This window comes from Salmo salar, chromosome 24 (assembly GCF_965601325.2).
Source record: "Salmo salar chromosome 24, fSalSal1, whole genome shotgun sequence".
NCBI classification, from domain to species: Eukaryota; Metazoa; Chordata; class Actinopteri; order Salmoniformes; family Salmonidae; genus Salmo; species Salmo salar.
The window spans coordinates 24549331-24576934 of record NC_138314.1 but is presented as its reverse complement, the minus strand read 5'-3'; the positions used below and the strand labels follow the sequence as shown (position 1 = coordinate 24576934).

General features: G+C 43.3%; 1 protein-coding gene across 1 annotated transcript; it reads left to right on the top strand.

Moving 5' to 3' along the window:
- LOC123730409 (transmembrane protein 132D) lies at positions 1-27604 on the top strand. Its single transcript, XM_045706992.2, has 3 exons — positions 1-913; positions 6372-7257; positions 27429-27604. The coding sequence occupies exons 1-3, from the start codon at positions 841-843 to the stop codon at positions 27577-27579; spliced, it is 1110 nt and encodes a 369-aa protein (XP_045562948.1). The 5' UTR covers positions 1-840; the 3' UTR covers positions 27580-27604.

Genomic DNA, 27604 nt, shown 5'->3' with positions numbered 1-27604 from the left:
CAGATTCAAAACTGGACAGGAAGGAAAATCTCCCCCTAAAATAATTGAACAAATAATATGAGAAAAGTTACATTTAAAAAAAAACTACAATGGGATATTGTCAATGCCCCAAATAAGTAATTTATGTTCTGGTCTAACAGGCTATAGTCGACTAGTCAGTGTAATTAGCAGCATGTACAGTAGTCAGGCTATTTGTGTACATCATCCGCAGTCCATCTATCTCCTTCTCATCATGGATGTGGAATCCCGAATTATCATGGTTTTGTTTTTAATTTACAGATGCTGTTAAATCCTGTCGCCACCGCATAGGACGTGCTCTGACCGGATGACATGATGCCTTTAGTGCCCCAAGGATTGTGCACAAGGCAGTCGATGATCTGTGAATCTCACTGTACATTGCAGCGGCGTCCCGACGATGGTCAAAGTTGGGTAGACGTCTGAGTCTGGGAGCGGATGCAAGGACTTCAAACTGAATCAGATGGAGTTTCTCTATCAAATAATCGCATTCAATACGGCGGCATAAGGGATAAAGTTAAAAAGGAAAACAAAGAAGAAACTAGGTTGATCGCAATCTGATCAAGGACTTGGACAGGACGTCTCCAAACTCGTTACGCAGAACTTTTCCAACATTGAGACCGTATCTGATAGCTCAATGCATAGTTTATGTGACACACGGAGTGCACACGACAAGGCTGTATTCTTCTTACAGGTGTGATTTTGTAGGCTACACTAGGCAAGTTCTCTTCCTGGGTAGAAATGAATGAAGTATACCCCTATTCACTTTGTTGAAACTCCGAGCCTGGGAATTTACATGTAATAAAGTGACAGTTGGATGCCAAAATGAGTGTTTACTCTCATATCTGGAGGATTTTACAGATATTCCTAGCGACGATTGTCACAATTGTCACGCAAGGTATGTACCATACAAAAAGGCTTACACTCAGCCTGAGTGACTATCTGCATATTCTATTCTATTTGTATGTTTTTGTTTGGTACATATTTAATTGCAGACTCTTTATGATGTTGAAATAGTCTAAATTAGTATTTAGATTTATTTGTATTCCATTAGATAATGTGTAAGAAACGAGTTTAGTATATGATCAAGGAGCTGATATGAGATAGACTGTATACCCTTGTGGTTGAAAATGTATTTAACTTTTATAGTTTCCTCTGAAATGTTATGCCATACTTTTATGACTACAATACCACACTGCCATCAGTCAATTGGCTTTGCAACATAGTTACAGACTGCAATTTCACCATGATAACTGGTCATTGTGGTCAACTGCCCTTATATCACACAAAAAGTCCCATTTGTCCAGTGAATAAGACAATGGCTTGAAATGAGTGTGCCTAGTCCAGTTTAGGTGCCACGCAGTTTTGTGAGAATACTGGTATACAGGTACAGTAGGCCAAGGAGGTCCACCTTAGTCTAATTACTCCAAAATGCATGTTAAGACTAATCGATCTTATTAAGGCTTGATTTTTATTTAGAGTTTATGTTATTGAGGGTTAGAGCTGATGTAGGGGCAGCAGCGTAGCCTAGTTGTTAGAGTGTTGAACTAGTAACCGAAAGGTTGCAAGATCGAATCCCCGAGCTGACAAGGTACAAATCTGTCGTTCTGCTCCTGAACAAGGCAGTTAACCCCTGGCTGTCATTGAAAATAAGAATTTGTTCTTAACTGACTTGCCTAGTTAAATGAAATGTAACTTGCATTTAGATTAGTAAACCTTATAAGGATGAGAATGTTTTTGATAATGTACTGTGTACCAGTACTTTATGGGACATTTGGCACTGTCATTAAGTTCCACTTATGAAATGGACACACATTTTAAAATGTAAAAAATAAATAAAAAATCCTTAGTTTAGTCTCAGTGTGCAGCAGAGCTGAAAAGGAGTTTCAGTGCATATTAGCAGAAGTCCAGAACACATTATTGTACTCATTCACATCACCTCAGTAATGATTAAGTTTTGATTAAAAACCAAGCAAATATTCCACATCACTAGGCATTTGCTGAATAGCTTTTAACTGCCTCAAAGACAGCTATTTCCAGACGATGTGGCCTTCCTGAATTATAATAAACAGACTAGATAAAGAGGACAAAAAGGGAGAAATCCTGATAAAACCAGCTTTAAGAGTTTCATTGGATATAGCAATCCCTACCAATCCCCACACAGGCCTAAGCATCTCCCTCCTCTCCCTTTCTGTACACATATGATCAGTGCTCAATCACGTTTCTATCTTTATGTAGCGGTTGCAGGGACATAGGGTCTTTTCAACCAGTAAACCATTGTTATTCCTCTGGGGAGAGGACACAGCCAATATGGAAGTAAACAACGTCTTGACCTAAAATGACAGACTCTATTCAACACTTCAAGTAGAATAAGTGAGACATATGTGTCATGTCTCTGTCATGCCATTTGAAGTCGGATCACACACAGGCTGTTCTTCACAATTATAAACATTCATTATAGCACATTAGAATGCATGGCGTTAAACTGTTACTGTTCTCTCAAAACACCATGCAGCATAGGCCAGGTTTGTTTGGTTTGTGGTCATCTTAAATCCGTGGGTGCCATCAAGACAAACTCAAGTTGAATAGCTTGTCAGAGCGTGATGGATAATTCTGTATTAAAAGAGACATTGACATGTATACTTGTTGGTCTCAATATAATGCTGCTGAAAATAGCATAGAATGACAGCATGGGTAATCTTTTGTTTCCTAGTAACAACAAATAGCCTACTGTAATTGCACAGTAGCCTACAGTAAGTACAGAGCTTATACTCTTAAGTGAGCAATCCTGTGCTGTCCAGACATTGGTCAGCTGGCAGCTTTACCACAACTGAGAACAATGCCAAGCAGACCTACATACACCTATAACCATGCCATTAATTAGCTTTTGCCTCAGTCTCCTCACTTTTCTAGCGACCTTAATTGTTTGACTGTGTCCAGTGATCCTAATGATAATGTAACCCTGTTGTTACCCCCAACTTTAGAGCATAGGGTCTAATGTAGTCCTGTCCTTCTCCCTGTTCCTTGTGTTCTAATGCCTTGATTATTTTCAGTATCTAACAGGCCCACAAGTAGTGACTTATTCTGAGAAAAGGGACCTGAAGATTATGTTTAAAGGTCGCCTCAGTCTTGTTTAATCAGATCTGAAAATCTCTTTCCCTCTCCCTCCTTGTTTCATATCTAATATACTATATTTAAATTGCTGAATGCAATTGCAGTTTCATATTCTCAAGAAATATAGACTATCCTATTGTACAAATGTAACCTATACACAGATGTTTTCATTTGGAATCAACTGTAGAATTTGTAACATAGATTTGATGAACAGCATATTATGTTGCATATGGATTCGGTTGTGCATTGGATGTCTCATAGTAGCGTGGGGAATGCAAAATGGGTCAACTTTGAGCAAGTTTTATCTCCTAAATGTTTTGGCATTCAGGTCCAAAAAGTAACTTTCTGATCACTTCTACCATGGGCAAACATGTATGGAAGGTTTCGTTCAAATAAAAAAGGGGTGTAGTCAAAAAGTGATTGAAATGATTTAGAATGATCCAAGAGGGAAAACAATAATGTCAATGGAGACAAGTGAATTTCTGCAGACCAGAATAGATGTTGTTCTTCTGGACAGGAAAATAGAAAAGTCAAAGATGTCAGTCTCCAAGTTGGGTGATTGGAGCAGCTATGTGCTGAAACAGCTGGTGGAGGAATTTGGCTCCTTCTTTATCAGCTCGATGCAAAGCGTTTATCATGGCGAAAGAGGAAATACAGTACATACGCACAACATATACTGTAGCTTCCCTACACAGTGGAGAATCAGTGATTATTGTCTCAGCAAATGCTACTGTTAACATACAGTATATACTCACTAGTGCATTATTTGCATTGAGTACAATTTTACCACCCCCCTTAGATTTCAGAGCTAACTAAAGTGTTCTTAAATAAATTGGGGAGCACAGATGACCAGTCAAACCCCGCTTGAGAAAATATATAATAGCATGTGATATGTGTTGCCACACTTGCAGCACATCTCCCTCCTGCAGAGATGCCAAAGCAGAAACGGCCCAGTGAGTGTTTATTCACAGTGGTGGGAAATGCTGCCAGCTCTGGTATTAAACAGCACATCTGTCAATGGCCACTGTTGGAGCTAAGGGGGAGACAGCCCCTGCCCAAGCCCAGGAAGATGATTGAGATACTGTACATGTCTGTGTGAGAAAAATAAAAACATCCATTTGTGTTTCTCTTTGGGGGTCACTCCATTGACATGGCTCCGTTGTGACACATAAACTGTTTCCCTGACTGTGTAAAGCTCTCCAACCACTGCACAGGTGTCTGCTTGGCGATAAAAGCAGGTCGAAGGAGGGATGATGTAGAGACCTGTCACACGCCACAGACCGTGAGGGACAAGACTTAGTTAGATTTACAAAAAGCTCCAAGCCCTCCTCCTCCTCAGGAAAAATAGCCATCAACAGTCCAGTGACAGACATGCCATTCTCTCTGGCATCTTTTGTCATAATTTGACAAATGGAACAGAAAGGTGTGTCACTACACATGCAGATAACATTACAGGAAATGAATATTATGGAGATTTTGGGGGGGAATCTCTCTAAACTCTGTGTTAAGGACACGTTTATGACAGTTATAAGATCAACAGTAGTTGTAAAGAGGGACATTATTGATTATAGCTACAAATAGTTGACTCATCACTGGCGCATAAGATGCTTGCATTGTGTATTAGTTCATAGTTCATGATGAATAAAATTACGTTACATTACATTGCTCAGAGGCTCTGTCCTCTGGGCAGAATAGAATGTGGCAATTTGTCATGAACAAGCAACTGATTTTATTTTGTGTCATTATACTGCAAAATCAAGCTATAGGTCTACACTTAAGAGGAGAATAGACTATTTCATACTTTTTTTAACAGACAGTTTATTAGCAAAGCCAGAGTGCTGTTGAGTGCCACTGAGTATGAGATCATCTCAGTTAATGAGCACATACCAGGCTGCTTCTCTCTCTCTCTCCCACCAAGTAGGCCAATTACCCTCCCATTGACAATGCAGCCTCAGGTCAGCAGCCATAATGTGTAATCTATCAAAATGGGGGCAAATGAGAGTGGATGCTGGCCTGTGGACCTGCGCCTCAGTTCACTTCCAGAGAGACAGTTGTGTCATACCCCTCATGCTTTTATGCCGGATCAGAGGGCTCTAATGCTGTTGTCCCCCTCGATACCCTCACCCTACACCAAACACACACACCATGAACATGCTGCCCTGTGTAGGACCAGATCAGCCTCCACCTAGGCAGGTCAAGTTGTTTTAAGGCATACAAGTCAATATAGTTGGAATTACGTCATTTACAGGGAGTAATTCCATTTCATTAATCTCTGATACAGTAAAATCTGCCAATAAATAATTTGTGTTTTCATGCATGTCATCAGATCGTGCAGATATTATTGCTTGCTACTTTGCCATTTGGTTTTACATAAAAGTTTTGATCTGAAAGAAGCGGGAGGATGAAAGTCAAGTCACTTCTGCAAAGCACAACAGAAAACACACCTCTTTTAACAGAGAAATCATAATGAGTAATAGAACACACCTGAGTGTCATAATTGTCTCTAGGATGGTCTCTGCCTCCCTCTGGTGACAGGTGGAACCATGACACCAAGTGTTCATGACAGGTAGTCCGTCCCGCACTTTGGTCATTTTCACTAGAAATTACTCTCAGTTGGGAATGGGATTGACTTGATTTGGATGATGGATGATATCAAGGCAATGTAGTCTGTGCTGCTGCTGTTCCCCCAGTGCTCCTTTGCCACTGCATCACGCACAGTAACACTCTTAGCTGCTCCTGCTATGATTTCTAATATAAAGGCCCTCTTGTATACTATGGGAATTTGAAGATGAAGTAAATGGTCACTTTAATGATGATGTCCCATCTAGTTGATCAGCTTGCCTCAAGTCTAGTTCCTGGAAATCTCTGGATGGTTTCTTTTTGGCAATTCCCGTTAAACTAATATTTTATTGGGATATCTTTGTACTCAGGTAATTATTATGATTTTGTACTTAATGATTGAGGCCAGCTATTATTCCTGGCCACTTGATATAACCATGAAACAATGGATCCTGTTATAAAACTCCTGACCCTGATTGTGGTAGGTAGCCCAGAGTTTAGAGAAACTGACCAGTAGCCGGAAGGTTTGTTAATGCCGGGTCGTAGACTATTAGCAGAGGTTAAGGGTCTCTAGAGTCTCACTAGTCCATCCAAAATGATGAACATGAATTTCCTCTACATATCATCAAAACAACACTGTCTGTTAACCAAAGGGTAATGTTTTGTCTCTTGCTTTCCCACAGAGTTGGACAGCCGGGAGATGTCAGACAACACTAAGAGCTCTCTGCCATTCCCTGTGTTCCTTCCAGTGAACTACCAGGTGAAAGACGCAGATTACTTATTTTTGAAGGAGGCCGGTCAGGACATCATGAGGAACTCGAGCATGCAGACACAGACACAGCCATTTGTCATCCTGAGAGCCAGCCGGCCTCCTGCTGTCAATGCCAGCTATGGGCCCCTGTCCACAGAGCAGCCTGTCCCTCTAGACCTAGTCCAGTCTGTGCAGCTGTTCCGGGCCCCGGGGGTATTCACCTACAACTGGAAGGTCCAGTCCTTTGTGCTGACCCCCCGGGTCTACTCCTCCATGCCCAAGGTGCGGGTGTTGTTCTATGTGGCTGGGAGGGACTGGGACAGGGGAGCAGATGGGCTAAAGGATGAGTTGCCCTGTGTTACGGTGTTTGCCTTCTGGCAGACTCAGGAGGTGAGGGGCTCCTGTGCCCTTGGAGGTCTCAGGGGCACATGCATGGCTGTGCTGGAGCCTGTAGCCAGCTGGTTCAGTCCCGCAGCAGAGAGCTCTAGCCCGGGGAGGTTGGACCCAACAGAGGTAAACACAGTAGAGCTGTACTACCAGGCCCGGCCCAGTGCATATGGGAAGTGCAGGGAGGGCGATTGGGATCGCTGGGGCAGCTCAGAGCAGCAGCAGGCTGAGTACATCCCTGTGACTCCCATGCAGAGGATCAGCAGTGTGCGCCTCCTTCAGGTGCCCAAGGGAGCTCCATCTCTGTCTCAACTCAAGCTGGGAAAGGCTGTTGTCATCCAGACTTCCTCCAAACCCCTGAAGAAGACAGATATCGCCACTTTCTACATCCTCACGGCCAGCTCCTCCTCCCTGGAGAACTTCACTATGCGGTGAGTTTCAGATGTCATGTTTGATGTTTTCACTCATACTAACCTTAACTTTTTATAATGTCAAGTCAATTATTATAAAACAATTAGTTATCTTGAATATTCAGAATTCCAAATGCAAATGCAACTCTTTACCCATTAAATAAAGGAAAAACTATAGTGAAGTGCTTATTAGACCAATAATTGTCCTGCAGCACACTGTGGTTATAATTGGTTAATAACAGTTAACCCTGTTTGCTGAGGTACTGCCAATGTATTGCACAGTAGCCTTCCTTATCTAGTCGATTTAGCCACACGTGCCCAAACCCTGTCCGTTAGAAATATCCAATGAGATTTGAAGTGGATTAAAGTATTTATCTGAAAATATGATAGATTTTAGCTTTCTTACAGGGAATTGAGGCAGATTATTGAAGTTAAGTTGAAAAATAGTGGAGAGTAATGATATTCAGAGCTACAGTGGCAAGAAAACGTATGTAAACTCTTTGGAATTACCTGGATTTCTGCATAAATTGGTCATCAAATTGGATCTGATCTTCATCTAAGTCACAACAATAGACAAACACAGTGTGCTTAAACTAATAACACACAAATTGTATTTTTCTTGTCTGTATTGAATACATAATTTAAACATTCACAGTGTAGGTTGGTAAAGTATGTGAACCCCTAGGCTAAGGACTTCTCAAAAAGCTAATTGGAGTCATGAGTCAGCTAACCTGGAGTCCAATCAATGAGATGAGATTGGAGATGTTGGTTAGAGCTGCCTTGCCCAATAAAAAACACATTTACAAAATTTGAGTTTGCTATTCACAAGAACCATTGCCTGATGTGAACCATCTCTAAAAGCCTTGATGTTCATCAGTCCACGGTAAGACAAATTGTGTATAAATGGAGAAAGTTCAGCACTGTTGCTACTCTCCCTGGGAGTGGCCGTTCAGCTAAAGACTTACAGAAATCTCTGGAACATGCTAACATCTCATGAAAACGTATAATTGTTTTTGTGTTATTAGTTTAAGCAGACTGTGTTTGTCTATTGTTGTGACCTAGATGAAGATCAGATCAAGTTTTATGACCAATTTATGCAGAAATCCAGGTATTTCCAAAGGGTTCACATACTTTTTCTTGCCACTGTATTTCAACTTCCCGTGCAGTCATCAAGCGTCTCTGTGTCACCGTGATGGAGATTAAGTGTGCTCAGATGTAGCTTTCTAGTGGCTCATTATCTGACTGATGTAAAAGGAGTGCGTACAGTGTGCTGTGCGTCTTATTATAATGACTGCATATGTGTATAGTGGGGATTACAGGCAAAGCCCAATTTCATCATTTCAAGGCAGTGCTCGTTCATTATGTTAAATGTCCTGGTTGTACTCGAGGACAGAGCACCTGCACACTACAGAGCTTCAACATCATAGTATGACAGCCACGCATGTAGGGTTTATAACCATACTGCTGAGAATTTTTGTCTGACTAATATTTTTCTCCGCTCATACAGGTGTAATAAAGGCCTAGTGCACTAATTTGGTGGGAAAGAACATTTGATTTAGATTTCTCAGGGGGTGCTTCAGCACCCTCAGCACCCCTACTTCCCGTGGCTATGTTCACACAGCTGCCTGACCCTATTGATTCTTTACACTAGGCATTGAAACTTATGGTTTCAAGGACTCTCAGGGCCGAGGTAATAAGGATGGTGTGGCCTCTCTCTAGTTCCCTGGTTTATCATATTTAGATTGAGCTGTTTCTGAAAGCATTTTCATAGACTTGTCTATAGTGTGTACAGTATAAATTATCTCCACGCAGCCCTCAATATCTCCACATCATCCTTATTCACAGCCAAACCCCTGCCTAGACCTGTGTATTTTCACTGATGAACACATGCAGTTGAAGTCGGAAGTTTACATACACCTTAGCCAAATACATTTTAACTCAGTATTTCACAATTCCTGACATTTAATCCTAGTAAAAATTCCCTGTCTTAGGTCAGTTAGGATCACCACTTTATTTTAAGAATGTGAAATGTCAGAATAATAGTAGAGAGAATAATTTATTTCAGCTTTTATTTCTTTCATCACATTCCCAGTGGGTCAGAAGTTTACCTACACTCAATTAGTATTTAGTATCATTGCCTTTAAATTGTTTAACTTGGGTCAAATGTTTCAGGTAGCCTTCCACAAGCTTCCCACAATAAGCTGGGTGAATTTTGGCCCATTCCTCCTGACAGAGCTGGTGTAACTGAGTCAGGTTTGCTCAGTTACACGCTTTGCTCGCACACGCTTTTTCAGTTCTGCCCACAAATTTTCTATAGGCTTGAGGTCGGGGCTTTGTGATGGCCACTCCAATACCTTGACTTTGTTGTCCTTAAGCCATTTTGCAAGTATGCTTGGGGTCATTGTCCATTTGGAAGACCCATTTGCGACCAAGCTTCCTGACTGATGTCTTCAGATGTTGCTTCAAAATATCCACATAATTTTCCTACCTCATGATGCCATCTACTTTGTGAAGTGTACCAGTCCCTCCTGCAGCAAAGCACCCCCACAACATGATGCTGCAACCCCCGTGCTTCATGGTTGGGATGGTGTTCTTCGGCTTGCAAGCCTCCCCCTTTTTTCCCCCAAACATAACGATGGTCATTATGGCCAAACAGTTATATTTTTGTTTCATCAGACCAGAGGACATTTCTCCAAAAAGTATGATTTTTGTCCCCATGTGCAGTTGCAACCCGTAGTCTGGCTTTTTTATGGCGGTTTTGGAGCAGTGGCTTCTTCCTTGTTGAGCGGCCTTTCAGGTTATGTCGATATAGGCCTCGTTTTACTGTGGATATAGATACTTTTGTACCTGTTTCCTCCAGCATCTTCACAAGGTCCTTTGCTAGTGTTCTGGGATTGATTTGCACTTTTCGCGCCAAAGTACGTTCATCTCTAGGAGACAGAACGCGTCTCCTTCCTGAGCGGTATGATGGCTGCATGGTCCCATGGTGTTTATACTTGCGTACTATTGTTTGTACAGATGAACGTGGTACCTTCCGGCGTTTGGAAATTGCTCTCAAGGATGAACCAGACTTGTGGAGGTCTACAATTTTTTTTCTAAGGTCTTGGTTGATTTCTTTTGGTTTTCCCATGATTTCAAGCAAAGAGGCACTGAGTTTGAAGGTAGGTCTTGAAATACATCCACAGGTACACCTCCAATTGACTCAAATTATGTCAATTAGCCTATCAGAAGCTTCTAAAGCCATGACATCATTTTCTGGAATTTTCTAAGCTGTTTAAAGGCACAGTCAACTTGGTGTATGTAAACTTCTGACCCACTGGAATTGTGATGCAGGGAATTATAAGTGAAATAATCTGTCTGTAAACAATTGTTGGAAAAATTACTTGTGTCATGCACAAAGAAGATGTCCTAACCGACTTGCCAAAACTATAGTTTGTTAACAAGAAATTTGTGGAGTGAATGAAAAACAAGTTTTAATGACTCCAATCTAAGTGTATGTAAACGTCCGACTTCAACTGTAGCTATCTCCATCAAGGGTTGCTGTCAACACAGACAGCTGGAGATTTACGTTGTCTTGGTTAGAGATAGTACTCTTTCTGCTGCTACTATATTTCCTCCACACTACTGTATGTGGTAAATTATGGCCATGTCATGGGTTCCAAAACTCTATTTTCTCAATATGTCAAAATTATTTATTTGTGTTGCATGTATTCTGGAGTTTATTTGATGGTATCAGGAGTAGTGATGCACCGATATGACATTTTTGGGCGATACCGATATCCGATATTTTTCTTGCCCCAAAAGAACGATACCGATAACCAATATTACATTTTTTGCGTCCTTTTAAGCATTCTAGTACAGTTAAATAGTTAACACACACATGGACGCAGCGCTGTAAGGCACTGCATCTCAGTGCAAGAGGCATCACTACAGTCCCTGGTTTGAATCCAGGCTGTATCACATCCGGCCGTGATTGGGAGTCCCATAGTGTGGCGCACAATTGGCCCAGCGTCGTCCGGGTTTGACCGGGGTAGGCCATCATTGTAAATTAGAATTTGTTCTTAACTGACTTGCCTAGTTAAATAAAGGTTACACACACACACACACCAGACTGACCAAAAAGTTATTTTGTTGGCATTTACGTATATCCCCATTACCAGTAAAACATAATCAAAACCTATTTCTTTCACTTACTTGCTGTGCTGTTTGGTTGTTCATTTGTTCAGTCGTTTCATTCTCAACCAGGATTTCTCATACTATGGAACACCGTTTGGGTCTTTGCGTGTCAAATAACATTATTTGACGTGTCAAATAAGCTTGTTGACCAATCAGGACCTGAATATGACTGCCCGTCACATAATAATTTAACGCGTTTATACATTTTTTACGTAGGTATTACATATTGATTACACCAGCACTCGTATTTCATATGTCACAACGATTCATCGATACGTATGCTATGATGCTGGTAAAGTTGTCTCGCGCACCTACAGTGCTGGCCATTAAAAAGCTAGCTAGCTCATGGATGCAAACAATGTTCTTCCCCAAAAACATAGCAAAACGACATAATCTGTTTCTGTAGCTATAGTTAGGTAGCTAACTATATAGCTAGGTGTCATCATCTAAAATAACCCTAATTTACAAGACAGTTCTTATTTGATTAATGGTGGTCGGACCCATCTATGTGAAACTAGCCACAGTAAGGATTAGCCACAATAGTGGACTTTGCGTTTAGCCTTCAAAATAAAAGTATGCATGTGCAAATTCAGGCCACACAACATTCTATAATAGAACTGTGTTATTTGACGTGTCCAATTAAAAGCTTATTTAACGTGTCAAATAGTGTTATTTGACTCTTTTATCTTTTTTGACACGCAAAGACCCAAACAACGTTCCATAGTATGTTGTAAAGCTAATAGCAGTGACGCTATTACTGTGTAACTCCTGTAGGGCAACATGTGTACCAGTGCTCGACCAGTCGGCGAAAGAGAACTGTTGATTGTCAAGGACAGTGAATTCCATTATCTTGGCGTTAATGGATTTGACCTTTGAGTTGTCTCGCTGAAATTCTTACTCTTTCAAATGACTGCTTGACTTGTTGACTGCTCAATCCACACAGCAGACATTGTGGGCTAGGTTAGGAATGCTGTGTTGCACGTGTAGCGCAACATTTTATGTGGCGTCATTACGTCATGTACCTACGTTATATAGGTATGCACGTCAGCTTTGACATCGGTTTTGTACATCGGCGTTAAACTAGACATCGGGCCGATACTAATGTTGGCAGTTTTAGCTAATATCGGCCGATTCCGATATATTCACCGATAAATCATGCATCCCTAACCAGGAGTAAATGTTTGCCAAAGTCCTCCCTTTGCTGCTATAAGAGCCTCCACTCTTCTGGGAAGACTTTCCACTAGCTGTTGGAACATTGCTGTGGAGACTTGCCCCCATTCAGCCACAAGAGCAGTAGTGAGGTTGGGAACTGATGTTGGGAGATTAGGCCTGGCTCCTAGTCGGTGTTCCAATTCATCCCAAAGGTGTTCAATGGGGTTGAGGTCAGAGCTCTGTGTAGGTTCTTCCACACCGATTTCGAAAAACCATTTCTGTATGGACCTCACTTTGTGCACGGGGGCATTGTCATGCTGAAACAGGAAAGGGCCTTCCCCAAACTGTTGCCACAAAGTTGGAAGCACAGAATTGTCTAGAATGTCATTGTATGCTGTAGCATTAAGATTTCCCTTTACTTGAACGAAGCGGCCTAGCCCGAACCATGAAAAACATCCCCAGGCCATTATTCCTCCTCCACCAAACTGTACTATTGCCACTATGCATTGGGGCAGGTAGTGTTCTCCTGGCTTCTGCCAATCCCAGATTCGTCCGTCGGACTGCCAGATGGTGAAACGTGATTCATCACTCCAGAGAACGCGTTTCTACGGCTCCAGATTCCAATGGTGGCGAGCTTTACATCAATCCAGTCAAGGCTTGGCATTGGGCATTGTGATCTTAGGCTTGTGTGTGGCTGTCCAATACTTTTGTCCATGAAGCGTATCTCTTCCATCTCCCCCACAGAGATCTCATTCCCCCATAAGTTGAGAGGTAAACAGCAGCAGTCGGACTCTGTTCACACCCTACAGGTTCCCCAGCCTCCCTCACATTCACAGGGGCCTTATATGTTCTGTAGTTGGTCTTCATTAGGCTGAAAAGGGATGGCCCAAAAATAATTATTCAGCTGACCCTTCATTTAACCAGATGATAATGGTGCCTGGAGGAGTCCAATATTAAGTCAGTCAGTGCTGAGCGTTGCATGGATGCACCTCACTTCCTATTGGAGAATCTCAAATTAAGGCCAAAGTACAGATGGAAGGTGTAGCTGTGGGAGTTGGTCTCTCCCTCAGCTTCAATAGGTCCCTGTGCACGTACAATGCTGCTATTCCCAGAGCACACTGACAGGAACATGCACTGTTCTGATTGAATGCTTTAGGTGAGATTTATTAGAGTCAACAGTTGGTAGAGCATAGCGCTTGCAACACCAGGGTTATGGTTTCCCATGGGGACCAGTAAGAAGAAGTATGAAAATGTATACAATAATGTAAATCACTCTTTGCCTAAGCAACAATAGTGTGTTAAGAGGGAGAGAAGAAAAGAGAGGAAAAAAGGAGAAGGAAAAGGAGAAATGTAGCATTCTTCTTCAAAATATAAGTGTTTATTATCTATGATGATAAGCTGAAAAACAATGGAAATTTATTTTTTACCTGTGTTTCAGGAAGGGGAAGAGTGGACCTCAAGGTCCCCAGTTCAAATCCCGCCTCAGCCAGAAAAAACATTTCTAAACAAACCCTATAGTCTCCAAAAGTGTTTTTTTTCTTCACATAGGTGAATTTGAGATCACCTGAGTTAATGGAACGATTATGGTAGCATAAACATAACATACAGAAGTGTTGTTCTAATGAGGTTGGTTTATTACTGTACTATACTCCTGTTACCTTGTTTATGCAATTACTATCTTAAATGATCAGTTATCTGTTATGGTTTCTTGTGGACTGCATATTACCTGATATAATTATGAATACATCACATCCCACTGGGCACAGATGTCAATTAAACGTCTATTCTACATTGGTTCAACGTAATTTAATTGAAATGACGTGGAAACAACGTTGATTCAACCAGTGTGTGCCCAGTGGGATGTATGATAATTTACTCTGAGAGACATATATTTTAGTCAGTAAAAGTAAAGAATGTTTGACCTACAATCAAAAATCATTCAAAAAATGTGTTGAAATATTGAAACATGTTTATTAATGACAAATGTGAAACGTTGAACACAAACACACTCATAGCCCCTAGGGGCCCAAGGTAATGAGTGGGTATGGCAGCTGCCTGATTCTGAGTGAATAACACAACAGGATCCAAACATATGACAACATCCATACAAACAGAGGAAAAAAATCCATCTGAACGTTCTAGGGCTCGATTTAATCAGATTAACATTGGTCGACACCCGCATAGCGTTTTTTTGGTGGAACTGCATTAGAGCTGTCTACAAGCAGCTCCTTGTGTTACCTTATCTCCTACACTGCCTTCGGATGCAACGAAACCACCCAACTTTATATCTGACAAATCCCATGCAGCCACATTAGAAGTTCCACCAGCCTCGTTGCAAGTTCAAACACTTGAATGCATGAGGTTCAATTGTAGACTATAGGCAATGGTGGAAAAAATACCTAAATGTCATACTTGTATAAAAGTAACGATACCTTAATTGAAAATGACTCAATTAAAAGTGAAAGTCACACAGTAAAATTCTACTAGAGTAAAATTCTAAATGTATTTGGTTTTAAATATACTTTAGTATCAAAAGTAAAAGTATAAATAATTTCAAATTCTTTATATTAAGCAAACCAGACTGCACCATTTGTTTGTTTTCAAAATGTAGCCATGGGCACACTCCAACACTCAGGCATAATTTACAAATGAAGCATTTGTGTTTAGTGAGTCCGCCAGACCAGAGGCAGTAGGGATGACCAGGGATGATCTCTTGAATACGTGTGTGAATTGGACCGTTTTCCTGTCCTGCTAAGCATTTAAAATGTAACACTTTTGGGTGTAAGGGAAAATGTATAGAGTAAAAAGTACATCATTTTCTTTAGGAATGTAGTGAAGTAAAAGTAAAAGTTGTCAAAAATATAAATAGTAAATAAATAGATACCCCCCCAAAAATGACTTAAGTAGTACTTTAAAGTATTTTTACTTAAGTAGTTTACACCACTGGCTATAGGCCCTACTCCCGATTAGACTGATAGGCTTTAAATCCCCCCATTCAAATTATCATGAAAATTATGAAGTAAACTATACTTTCTATCGCCATTTTTTACTTTTAACTTCTAACGCAGTAGGGATAATAACCCACTGGGCACAGACTTAAATTCCACATTGGTTCAACATAATTTCATTGAATTGACGTGGAAACAAAGTTGATTCAACCAGTGTGTGCCCAGTGGGAAGGAACACACAAGACACACAAGAGCAACTACGGGTTAACGCGCGATCTAATTGAATCGAGACCCTAATTTTAGAAAGAAGATAAAAAGCGCTGGAGTAAAGCGGAGTCTATATGGAAACTAGTGACACGTTGCCACTTCAAAGTTTTTTGCACGGGTGGATTTGGCTGGCAGCAGACTGGGCTGTGGGTGAAGCAGGCCAGGTACTGGTGGCAGCAGACTTAGCACTGGAGGAAGCAGGTTGGGTCCATTGCATAGTCCTCAAAATGAGTCTCTTCCAAGTCAGGGTCCATGTCCTGCAGGCCTTCCCAGTCCACACACCAATCAGCTCTCCTGACAATAAAAAAGGCAACAGAATGCAAAACAAGAAAAATAGATGAATATGATTACGCACAATATCTTCATCAAATCGAAACACTGACCCATAGTTTTGTTTCTGCCATGTTTTAAAGGATGTAATGATATTAGTTAAGAAATGACAGTGTGTTATGTACTGAGGTTCCTCTTAGAGGCTATAGCAGAGGAGAGCTGGTGCCCTGAGGTCTTCACAGTGGTGTGTGACGCTATAGGCTGTATCTTTCTTCCAAAGAATGAGAAGCTATACATGGTTGGGTTTTGAAACATGGACATGGAGATGGTGATTGGACATGGTTGACAGCCTAACGTGAGTAAAATAGAGCCATAAGAGAGCCTGCTAAATGACAGAAATGTAATGTAAATGTCTTAGTGATGTAAATGTTTTTCGATAAAAATGTGTTTCTCTACTACTTCTAGTTATTTATTTATCTTATGTTTTTCTAATGTCGAACTAATTTGTGTGGCAACTCATTTGAATGAGATTAATTTAAATCAAGTTGACAGCTGCCTCTCTCTTACTGTTCTACTCTCATGTGTTGGAATCTATGTATACTTAAGCAGTGGGGCTGAAAATAAGCATTTTCCCTGGGTTCTCTCTCTCTCTCCCACCCCAGTGCCCATGTATCTTAATCCCTTTTGCTTTAGTTTGAATTCAAATTGCCTCTTGCTCACAGTCTCTGCCTCATGGGGTCAATGGTCACATAATAACAACAAGGAGAGTAAAGGAACAGGAGCAATGGTAGGAGCTCCTCTCATCTCCCTCAAGTCATTTCTCCTCTTCCTCATGTCATTTCTCCTCTCATCTCCCTCAAGTCATTTCTCCTCTCCTCTCCCTCATGTCATTTCTCCTCTCATCTCCCTCATGTCATTTCTCCTCTCCCTCAAGTCATTTCTCCTCTTCCTCATGTCATTTCTCCTCTCCTCTCCCTCATGTCATTTCTCCTCCCCTCTCCCTCATGTCATTTCTCCTCTCCCTCATGTAATTTCTCCTCTCCTCTCCCTCATGTCATTTCTCCTCTCCTCTTCCTCATGTCATTTCTCCTCTCATCTCCCTCATGTCATTTCTCCTCTCCTCTTCCTCATGTCATTTCTCCTCATCTCCCTCGTGTCATTTCTCCTCTCATCTCCCTCATGTCATTTCTCCTTTCCTCTCCCTCATGTAATTTCTCCTCTCCCTCATTTCATTTCTCCTCTCCTCTCCCTCATGTCATTTCTCCTCTCATCTCCCTCATGTCATATCAATTCTCCTCTCCTCTTCCTCATGTCATTTCTCCTCTCATCTCCCTCATGTCATTTCTCCTCTCCTCTCCCTTATGTCATTTCTCCTCTCATCTCCCTCATGTAATTTCTCCTCTCATCTCCCTCATGTCATTTCTCCTCTCATCTCCCTCATGTCATTTCTCCTCTCCCTCATGTCATTTCACCTCTCATCTCACTCATGTCATTTCTCCTCTCCTCTCCCTCATGTCATTTCTCCTCTCCCTCAAGTCATTTCTCCTCTCCTCTCCCTCAAGTCATTTCTCCTCTCCTCTTCTTCAATTCATTTCTCCTCTCCCTCAAGTAATTTCTCCTCTCCTCTCCTCTCCCTCAAGTCATTTCTCCTGTCATCTTCCTCAAGTCATTTCTCCTCTCCTCTCCCTCAAGTCATTTCTACTCTCCCTCAAGACATTTCTCCTCTCCCTCAAGTCATTTCTCCTCTCCTCTCCCTCAAGTCATTTCTCCTCTCCCTCAAGTCATTTCTCCTCTCCTCTCCCTCAAGTCATTTCTCCTCTCCTCTCCCTCAAGTCATTTCTCCTCTCCTCTCCCTCAAGTCATTTCTCCTCTCCCTCAAGTCATTTCTCCTCTCCTCTTCCTCAAGTCATTTCTCCTCTCCTCTTCCTCAAGTCATTTCTCCTCTCCCTCAAGTAATTTCTCCTCTTCCTCAAGTCATTTCTCCTCTCCTCAAGTCATTTCTCCTCTCCCTCAAGTCATTTCTCCTCTCCTCTCCCTCAAGTCATTTCTCCTCTCCTCTTCCTCAAGTGATTTCTCCTCTCCTCTTCCTCAAGTCATTTCTCCTCTCCTCTTCCTCAAGTCATGCCTCTTCTCCCTCAAGTCATTTCTCCTCTGCCCTGTAACTTGAATCACCTTGCCTCTCATAAACAGAGCAGTACATTTATGTGTCTGTGTCTGTCTCTGTACTGTTCACCACCCTGCCAACACAGCCTGTGTTCTAGCCCTCCTTTTCATCATCACGCAGCCAGTGTCTCTTCTAGTCTGGGCCTCAGCAGCTGTCTGGCTGTTTTGTCACTGTTCAAGTGTCCCATTAAGTCAGGCTTAATGCTCAGTCGTCAACATGATGATCCCAGTGTTGGTGATAGCTAGTGACAAGAGGACCAGGGATCTAATCAGTGTGATAACATGGTCAAACCATACCTGATAGTTTCATTAGATTTCCATGAGATGTTATTTTTGCAGGTGTCAACTCTCTATTACAGCTTTATTACCGGTCATATTGACAATGTAATGCCATGCCATCACCTCCCTATGCTGCATAGTCAAATTATAGATATTTTTTTAAATTAGGCAAGTCAGTTAAGAACAAATTCTTATTTATAATGACGGTCTACCCTGACCAAACCTTCCCCTAACCCGGATGATGCTGGGCCAAATTGTGCGCAGCCCTATGGGACTCCCGATCCCGGCCGGTTGTGATACAGCCCGGGATCGAACCAGGGTCTGTAGTGACGTCTCTAGCACTGCGATGTAGTGCCTTAGACCACTGTGCCGCTCGGGAGCCCCAATTACATGAGGGGGAATCAGATTGCTATAGGAAATGTGTTTAGTCTGTGCACCATGAGCTAGCTAGTGTACAGATTGAGTTGGCAAAACCCCAGATCACAGCCTCTTTTTTTAGGCAATGATTAAATGATTAAAATGTGATGATTTCTGATCAAACACCATTTAATACATTTTTCTTTGATAACATGTATTCTATTCAAAGATAGCCTCATGGATAAAAACCAATAAGCTTTGCTATCCGGTGGATCCAGTCAGTGGGCTACCGATCATTCATCTGTGTGACAAATAGGACTTTTTCATCCCATTTGCTGTGTTTTTATTCCTGGCCATCTGGCGTTAACATTGCCCTAAAAGTCTCTCTAACTCCCTAAACTGCCCCATAAGTATGACAAGCACGTCATTGATGACTGGCGGAGCATCAGAGTGGCTGAACGATGGTTATTTGCTTGCATAATTAAAGATTGCATCTGTTTGAGATTGCATTTGCGTTCAGTATTGGCCCCATGTCTCTGCAGTGATTCATATGTACAGAGCCAGGGATGTGAAGGCAGAGTGAATCAGGGGAGGATTGTAACCCCTGGGCAGCAGTAGAACAGGTGGGCCTGCCTGCAGAATGGGTCTTACTGGGAATATTGCTCTCGGCTTTCCTCAAGACCAGGTCAATTGATGATGGGGAGCATCATGCCCATACTGACTGATGCTGTATTATGAGATGTGTTTTTATATTCATACAATCATCCATAGAATCATATACTTACATTTAACGATTGTGTTATTGGTATTTTAACAACAATATTGGTACTATTGGTCCAAGAGTGGCATTGCATTACTCACAGACAGCAACTAAAATGTTGAATTATATGGCAAACTATTCTACATTTAAGATTGTTTGCTTGATTTTCAGGGTCTTAGCCATTATTCACTCTCTCTGTTATGCCTGAAGCAAATAAGGCTTAGAGAGAAGAGCAAACAAGCACAAGGGAGGGGGTTGCTGACTGGAGCGGACCAGGGGCCGAGGCCTGCCATGAGTGTGTGTGACAGAGGTGAGGGAGGCCATGGCTTCCTGTGGCAGTGTGGTTACGGGGAGGTCGGGTGGTGGGGAACCAGTATGCAAAATACACAGCGTTAGTCCGCCACCCAAACCTCACTTGGAGAGAAGTGAGATGGATGGTAGGTGCAGCACCTGAGAGCTGATTTTCTCACACACTGTCAGTTCCAGTCTATGGGCCAATCTATCTTCCCTGCCCTGGTGCCTCGGTGCCTCGTCCTCCTCCTGCCTCCCCAGTCAGCGCTGGCTAACCACAGCCACTGACTGCTATGGTTCCTGCAAAAACCCCTCCACCCTTAGAGCCCAGAGGGCCTGGAGGAGAAAAGGCTTCAGATAGGTCATCTTGTAACAATCCGTTTTTATTAAGTAAATCCCACACCAGTTTTTTTTTTACAAACTCCAGTCCTCAAGTACCCCCAACAGCACATATTTTTGTTGTAGCCCCGGACAAGTACATCTGATTCACCTTGTCAACTAATCATCAATCGTCAAATTTACTTTAGACAGATGGCAATGCTGTCAATAGCTAGCAAAGTTCGTCAAAAATAGCTGGCAATGCTAACGTTAGCTAGCTAAAATCCGGTGGTCAATCTTAGCTAGCTAGCAAAAGTTTTACTGCATCTAAAGTCAATCTGGTGACATCACAATGACGACAAAAGGTTTTCCTACTAATTATTTGCCTCCTTTAGGAATGTAATTGTATTTCCAAGCCACCGTAATGCACTTTAGATTCAATCTTCATCAGCACCAATTGACACTGCATTGAGTAGAATGCTCAGTCGTGCTTCAGTCCTATTAACTAATGTGACAAAACGTACAACCCATGAATAGCATGAGTGGGTGGATTTAGAATGCCATTACTAGATTAACTGTTCTCAGAGGTTTTCTAACTTCTTATTACAAGAAGTGTGTCATCAGTACATATTTTTTTTGTAATACATGCCATTTCAGTGATGGCAAATAATAGCATTGCTGGTATTACCACTATGACTCCAGCAAATCCTTATGAGACAGACTGATGCTGTGACCTGTTCCTATAGTTAGTGCTGAACTAACAGAAGTTCATGTGGAGGCAGGATGTTATGTTTTTTTAATCTCCAGTTATACATTATTTTTAATAGCATTTTTATCTTCAGGTACAGTTAGTTAGTTAGTACTATACCTTTATCCCAGAGGTTGTAGAGGCCTCAAGGTTACCTGTCTTCCTGGCTCCAGGAGTGTTGTTGTGGTCAGGAAAGATGTATGGTGACAGGCATGTCCCCTTTAACCCAGTCACCCCCACCCACAGTCCCTGTCCCCCTGTTAATCAGAGGCTGCTGCTCTGCTCCTCTTCTCTCATTTCCCCTCAGAGCCTGTCAGTCCCCTGTGCCTTTGTTCCTGCTTCCCCCTGAGAACCTGCTGGTTCCTGCTAACAATTGAGTGAGGGCCCCTCTCTGACAGTACAAAGAGAAGCAGGTCACCTACAGACAGACAGACAGACAGACAGACAGACAGACAGACAGACAGACAGACAGACAGACAGACAGACAGACAGACAGACAGACAGACAGACAGACAGACAGACAGACACACACATTGAGAACTGTGTTGGTTACTCTACCTTCACCTTCACTGTCTTGCCCAAATTGACATTTTTGCTACTCTTTTTACATTATCCAGCCCCTTTGGGGATGTGTAATTCTCCTCTAATCATTAAACCTTCCTTTGCCAGTCTAGTAAGTACTGTTAGCACTTTGTCAGAAAGAGATTGTAGCAGTAACATGGAAGGATCAGTGAAATTTTGCTGGAATGTCTGAGTCCCTGTCTCACAAGTATGTCCCCTCACGTAGAGAGAGAGAGAGATTAGTTCTCCCTTGAGCTTTCAACCGGTGCATCAGATTTCATCTAGGAAGAGCTGTATGTGCAGATGCTCTTACACTACACAAATATGCATAGACACACAAACACACACCACACATGCACACTTATACACGCAAAACACTCACAAACACACAAAGGCAAATTACAATAACTCAAATTTGTTTTTTAAATGGGATGAGTATATTAGTCTTTGTCCATGGCAGTAGCGTGAGTACAGCATCTGTCTATGACCTTGAATGAACACTCCCCCCTCAACCAGGAGAGGAAGTAGGGAAGATCAGATGGATGCTTATATTGTAGATTATCCCCCCCCCCCCCCAGAGACCCATAATGCGCTCAGCATTTGTTTTACTGCCATAATGCATATCTGAAAGAGTATGGGATTAACCCCTGAGCAGCGTTAAGCTACACATAACGTTACACATAACAATACAGAGTCAAAGATAACAGCAAATGTTCCCAACTTTCGAGAACGTTCGCTTAAGTGTCGCATTAGGTCATTTGCTAAAATGTTCATATGAATGTTCCCGTGATGTGCAAGGAATGTTTCCCAGAGACCATTCCCTTAATATCAAATGGAATTTATCCAGAATGCGGTAACATTGTTCTCAGAACTTAAGATATGAATGTTCTAGACACATTTCATGGGAATGTTGCAAGAAAATTTGTGTCCAGTTTTCTGTGGGTTAGGAGAATATTCCATCAACGTCACACCAAATATACATAGAACATGGTTGCCATGTTCTTAGTACATAAGATATTAATGTTCTAGACACGTTAAATGAGAACATTGCAAGAACATTCATGTGTCCAGTTTTCTGTGGGTTAGGATAATATTCCATCAACATCCCACCAAACATACAAAGAACATGGTGGCCAAGTTTTCAGTCTAATGAAAAGCATGAGCTGGCGCACACCCAGAAAATGTTTGTGTAGAGGTGCTGACTAACGGCGAGTGAACTGTAGGCTATAAAAATAAAGAGTTTCACACTCTATATAAAAGCTCCCAGTAATGTATTGGGTAATCCACCAATGTTTCTGCGTCACTGAGCCTTTTTCAGGGAATATTCCATCAACATCCCACTAAACATACACGGGACATGGTTGCCATGTTTTCAGAACATAAGATTTGAATGTTCTAGACACAATTCATGGGAACCTGGCAAAAACATTGTGTCCAGTCCAGTAAATCTCAGCTCTGTTAAAACTACACTCAAGAAAGACTTGTATTAATCATAGTGATTTAGGAGTATCATTAAAACAGGTTAATATTCTCCACCAACATTCAACAGCTATACAGAAAGCCCTTAAATTGTTGAAATTAGTCAATCAAATCAATAATGAGAGAATAGTCAATTGATCAGATACCTTACACGGATAGGGATCGGGAATCTGTGAACCAAGAGGTTATGAGTTCAAATCCCAGTTATGTCACGGGTGTCGTAGGGATTGGACCAAAACGCAGTGGGAACGTGTAAACTAATCTTCTTATTTTATTAAAGAAGGAAAACAAAAGAAACACGTATACAAAACGACAAACGACACTAAACAGTCCTGTCAGGTGCACGAACACAAAACAGGAAACAACTACCCACAAAACCCATAGAAAAACACCCCTACTAAATAGGACCTTCAATTAGAGGCAACGAGGAACAGCTGCCTCCAATTGAAGGTCAAAACAATAAACTAGACATAGAAATAGAAAAACTACAAAATAGAACATAGAAATACAAAACATAGAACACTACCCAAAAACCCCGACAACACAAAACAAACACACCCCTGCCACGTCCTGACCAAACTACAATAACAAATAACCCCTTATACTGGTCAGGACGTGACAGTACCCCCCCGGTCTGCACCTTAAACAAAAACACAAAAATAAACCCAAAACAAAAATAATCCCAAACTAAAGGGAGGGAAGGGAGGGTGGCCTCTGGACAGTAGCCCGACACCTCAAATCCAGTATAGAGTGAACGGAGTACGCCGGGGCCCCCTCGATGTCCAGAGGGGGCAGAGGAACCTCCCACACCTCAGACTCCTGGAGCGGGCCAACCACCACCGGCCTGAGAGACACATGGAACGAGGGGATAATACGGTAATCGGGGGGAAGCTGTAACCTTTAACAAACCTCGATCACTCTCCTCAGGACTTTAAATGGCCCCACAAAACGTGGGCCCAGCTTCCGGCAGGGCAGGCGGAGGGGCAGATTTCGGGTGCGAACACCGGGGCCTCATTGCGGTGACGGTCTGCGCTGGTTTTCTGGCGCAGCACGGCCCGCTGGAGATGAACATGGGCAGCGTCCCATGTCTCCTCCGCGTGCCTGAACCAGTCGTCCACCGCAGGAGCCTCGGTCTTACTCTGATTGAGACCCCCAGACGTTCCATGAACGCCTTCCAAACCCTCGAAGTGAACTGGGGACCTCGATCAGACTATATCCTCAGGCAACCCGTAGTGCCGGAAAACGTGCGTAAACAAGGCCTCCGCAGTCTGTAGGGCCGTAGAGAGACCGGGCAGAGGAAGGAGACGGCAGGACTTAGAGAACTGATCCACAACGACCAGGATCGTGGTGTTTCCCTGTGAGGGGGGGAGATCGGTAAGAAAATCCACCGACAGGTGTGACCAAGGCCGCTGTGGAACAGGTAAAGGGTGTAGCTTCCCTCTGGGCAGGTGCCTATGAGCCTTACACTGTGCGCACACCGAGCAGGAGGAAACATAAACCCTCACATCCTTGGCCAAAGTAGGACACCAGTACTTCCCAGTCAAACAGCGCACCGTCCGACCGATCCCAGGATGACCAGAGAAGGGTGACGTGTGGGCCCAATAGATCAACCGGTCACGGACAACAGACGGAACGTACAGACTCCCAGCGGGACACTGGAGGGGAGCGGGCTCTGCACGTAACGCATGCTCAATGTCCGCGTCCAGCTCCCACACTACCGGCACCAACAGGCAGGAGGCCGGGAGTATGGAGGTGGGATCCATGGGCCGCTCCTCTGTGTCATACAGTCAGGACAGTGCGTCTGCCTTAACGTTCTGGGAACCTGGTTTGTAGGAAAGGGAAAAAACTAAACGGTGAAAAACATGGCCCACCTTGCCTGGCGAGGGTTCAGTCTCCTCGCTGCCCGGATGTACTCCAGATTGCGGTGGTCAGTCAAGATGAGAAAAGGGTGTTTAGCCCCCTCAAGCCAATGTCTCCACACCTTCAGAGCCTTGACAACAGCCAACAGCTCCCACCGTCGATGGGGTGGTAATTGATTTGCCTTCTTTTTGGAGAAGGCGAGAGCCAAATCGGCATATTCGAGGGGAATGTGCACGGTGGAGACCTGGTCTGGACTTTCCACCGTAGTAGCACCAACGGAAACCCCTAAACACCTCCCTGAGCACTCTCGCGACCACCCCGTGAGAGCCCTCTGTTGCCATGAAATGGTGGGGTCATGACGAGCTAACCAGGGAAGGCCTAGTACCACGGGAAACGCAGGAGAGTCAATGAGGAAGAGACTGATTCGTTCCTCGTGACCCCCCTGCGTCACCATGCCCAGGGGGATGGTAGCTTCCCTAATTAACCCGGACCCTAATGGTCGACTATCCAGAACGTGAACTGGGAAAGGCCTAACCACTGGAACAATAGGGATCCCTAACCTATGGGCGAATGCTCTGTCGATAAAATTCCCAGCCGCACCTGAATCGACGAGGGCCTTATGCTGGGAATGCGGGGAAAACTCAGGGAAATAAACATGCAAAAACAGGTGTACAACAGAGGGCTCTGGATGAGAGTGGTGCATGTTCATCTGGGGCGACGCCAGAGTACTCTTGCCTGCTGCCTCGACCCCTAGAGGAACCAACCCGGCACTGACCAGCAGTGTGACCTCTGCGGCCACAGATGGTACACGTGAAAGCCCCTCCTCCGGCCTCCCTGAGCGCAGCACCTCCCAGCTCCATAGGCACCGGAGCGGTGGTGCTGGGAGAGGGAATCGACAGAGCCCTCTCTGGACGTCCGCGGGTGACCAGCAGGTTATCCAACCGAATGGACATGTCCACCAGCTGGTCGAAGGTGAGGGTGGTATCCCTGCAGGCCAACTCCCAACAGACATCCTCGCGCAGGCTGCAACGGTAGTGGTCGATAAGGGCCCTGTCGTTCCATCCCATTCCGGCGGCCAGGGTTCGAAATTCCAGGGCGAACTCCTGGGTGCTCCTCGTCCCCTGCCTCAGGTGGAAAAGACGTTCACCCGCCACTCTACCCTCGGGCGGGTGGTCGAAGACAAAAATTTATGGAGTTTAGGCCATGAAACTGTGTGTATGCTAAGTTAGAAAGTTTGACCTAATCAGATAAGAGGAGCAGGGTCAATGCAGATAGCCCGGTTAGCCAATGTGCTTCATCACTGGTTGATCGGCCCAATTGAAATAGTATGTACATGAATGTATAGTTAAAGTGACTATGCATATATGATAAACAGAGAGTAGCAGCAGTGTAAAAAGAGGGGTTGGGGGGGGGGGGGCACACAATGCAAATAGTCCGGGTAGCCATTTGATTACCTGTTCAGGAGTCTTATGGCTTGGGGGTAAAACTGTTGAGAAGCCTTTTTGTCCTAGAATTGGCACTCCGGTACCGCTTGCCATGCGGTAGTAGAGAGAACAGTCTATGACTGGGGTGGCTGGGGTCTTTGACAATTTTTAGGGCCTTCCTCTGGCACCGCCTGGTGTAGAGGTCCTGGATGGCAGGCAGCTTAACCCCAGTGATTTACTGGGCCGTACGCACTACCCTCTGTAGTGCCTTGCGGTCAGAGGCCGAGCAGTTGCCGTACCAGGCAGTGATGCAACCAGTCAGGATGCTCTCGATGTTGCAGCTGTAGAACAGTTTGAGGATCTTAGGACCCATGCCAAATCTTTTCCTGAGGGGGAATAGGCTTTGTTGTGCCCTCTTCTCTGTCTTGGTGTGTTTGGACCATTGGTGGTGCACTTGGTGGTGCTCAATTGTTATAGAAACATGCTTTGAATTGCTCTAAAGAAAGACAAATGAGTGCGGTGTTGTAATCCTGTACAGTGTCAGAGGATGGACAGTGGGATGCCTCTCCTGCACAACACTATGGATGCGTTCATGTATATATCTAACCTCACTCTTACGCTACACTAACTCCCTTGTAGGACTTTTTACACTAGTCATTAATTGCAGGGTAATGTTTGAATTAGCATTCAGCTCTCTAGTGTGGCTGTCTACTGGAACAGTGTAAGTGTTCAGCTGCATTAGATAATGCTTATCATTTACAAATGAGAGGCCAGCAGGCCAACAAGCCATTAGTACACCATGAATAATTTGTGTACGAGACAGGAACAAAGAGGCCCATAGAATATGAGGAATACTAAACATTCAAAATGCATTTTTCCTCAGTCTATTGAAACCTATCCCCAGGGATTTGCCCAAATCCTCTTAAATTGCAGGGCTTTGCTATGAGCAAAGTGGACTCTGATTGACTGAAGGTCTTAGGAATGAATCATTTCAAGGCCCCAAGTTATGGGAGCCAACATCATGTTAGCCATGTCCATTGGACCTACTGCTAGGTGTAGGATTTAGAGTTTACTTTCTACCTTGGTTTGTTTAACATGTGTCTTATTCCTGTCTCTCTTTTTATTGTCTCCATTGTTAGAGCGATTGTAAAAAAAGGAGTGTCGTTTCGCACAGCAACACCCAGTAACTCGTTGTTGTGGGACATCACGGTGGACTCTGGAGTGGATGGCACCATCGCTGTTGTTTGTCAGAGGAAATCTGCCATACCTGGAAAAAGGCAAGTCTGCTGAAAATACATAACAATCCCCCAATATA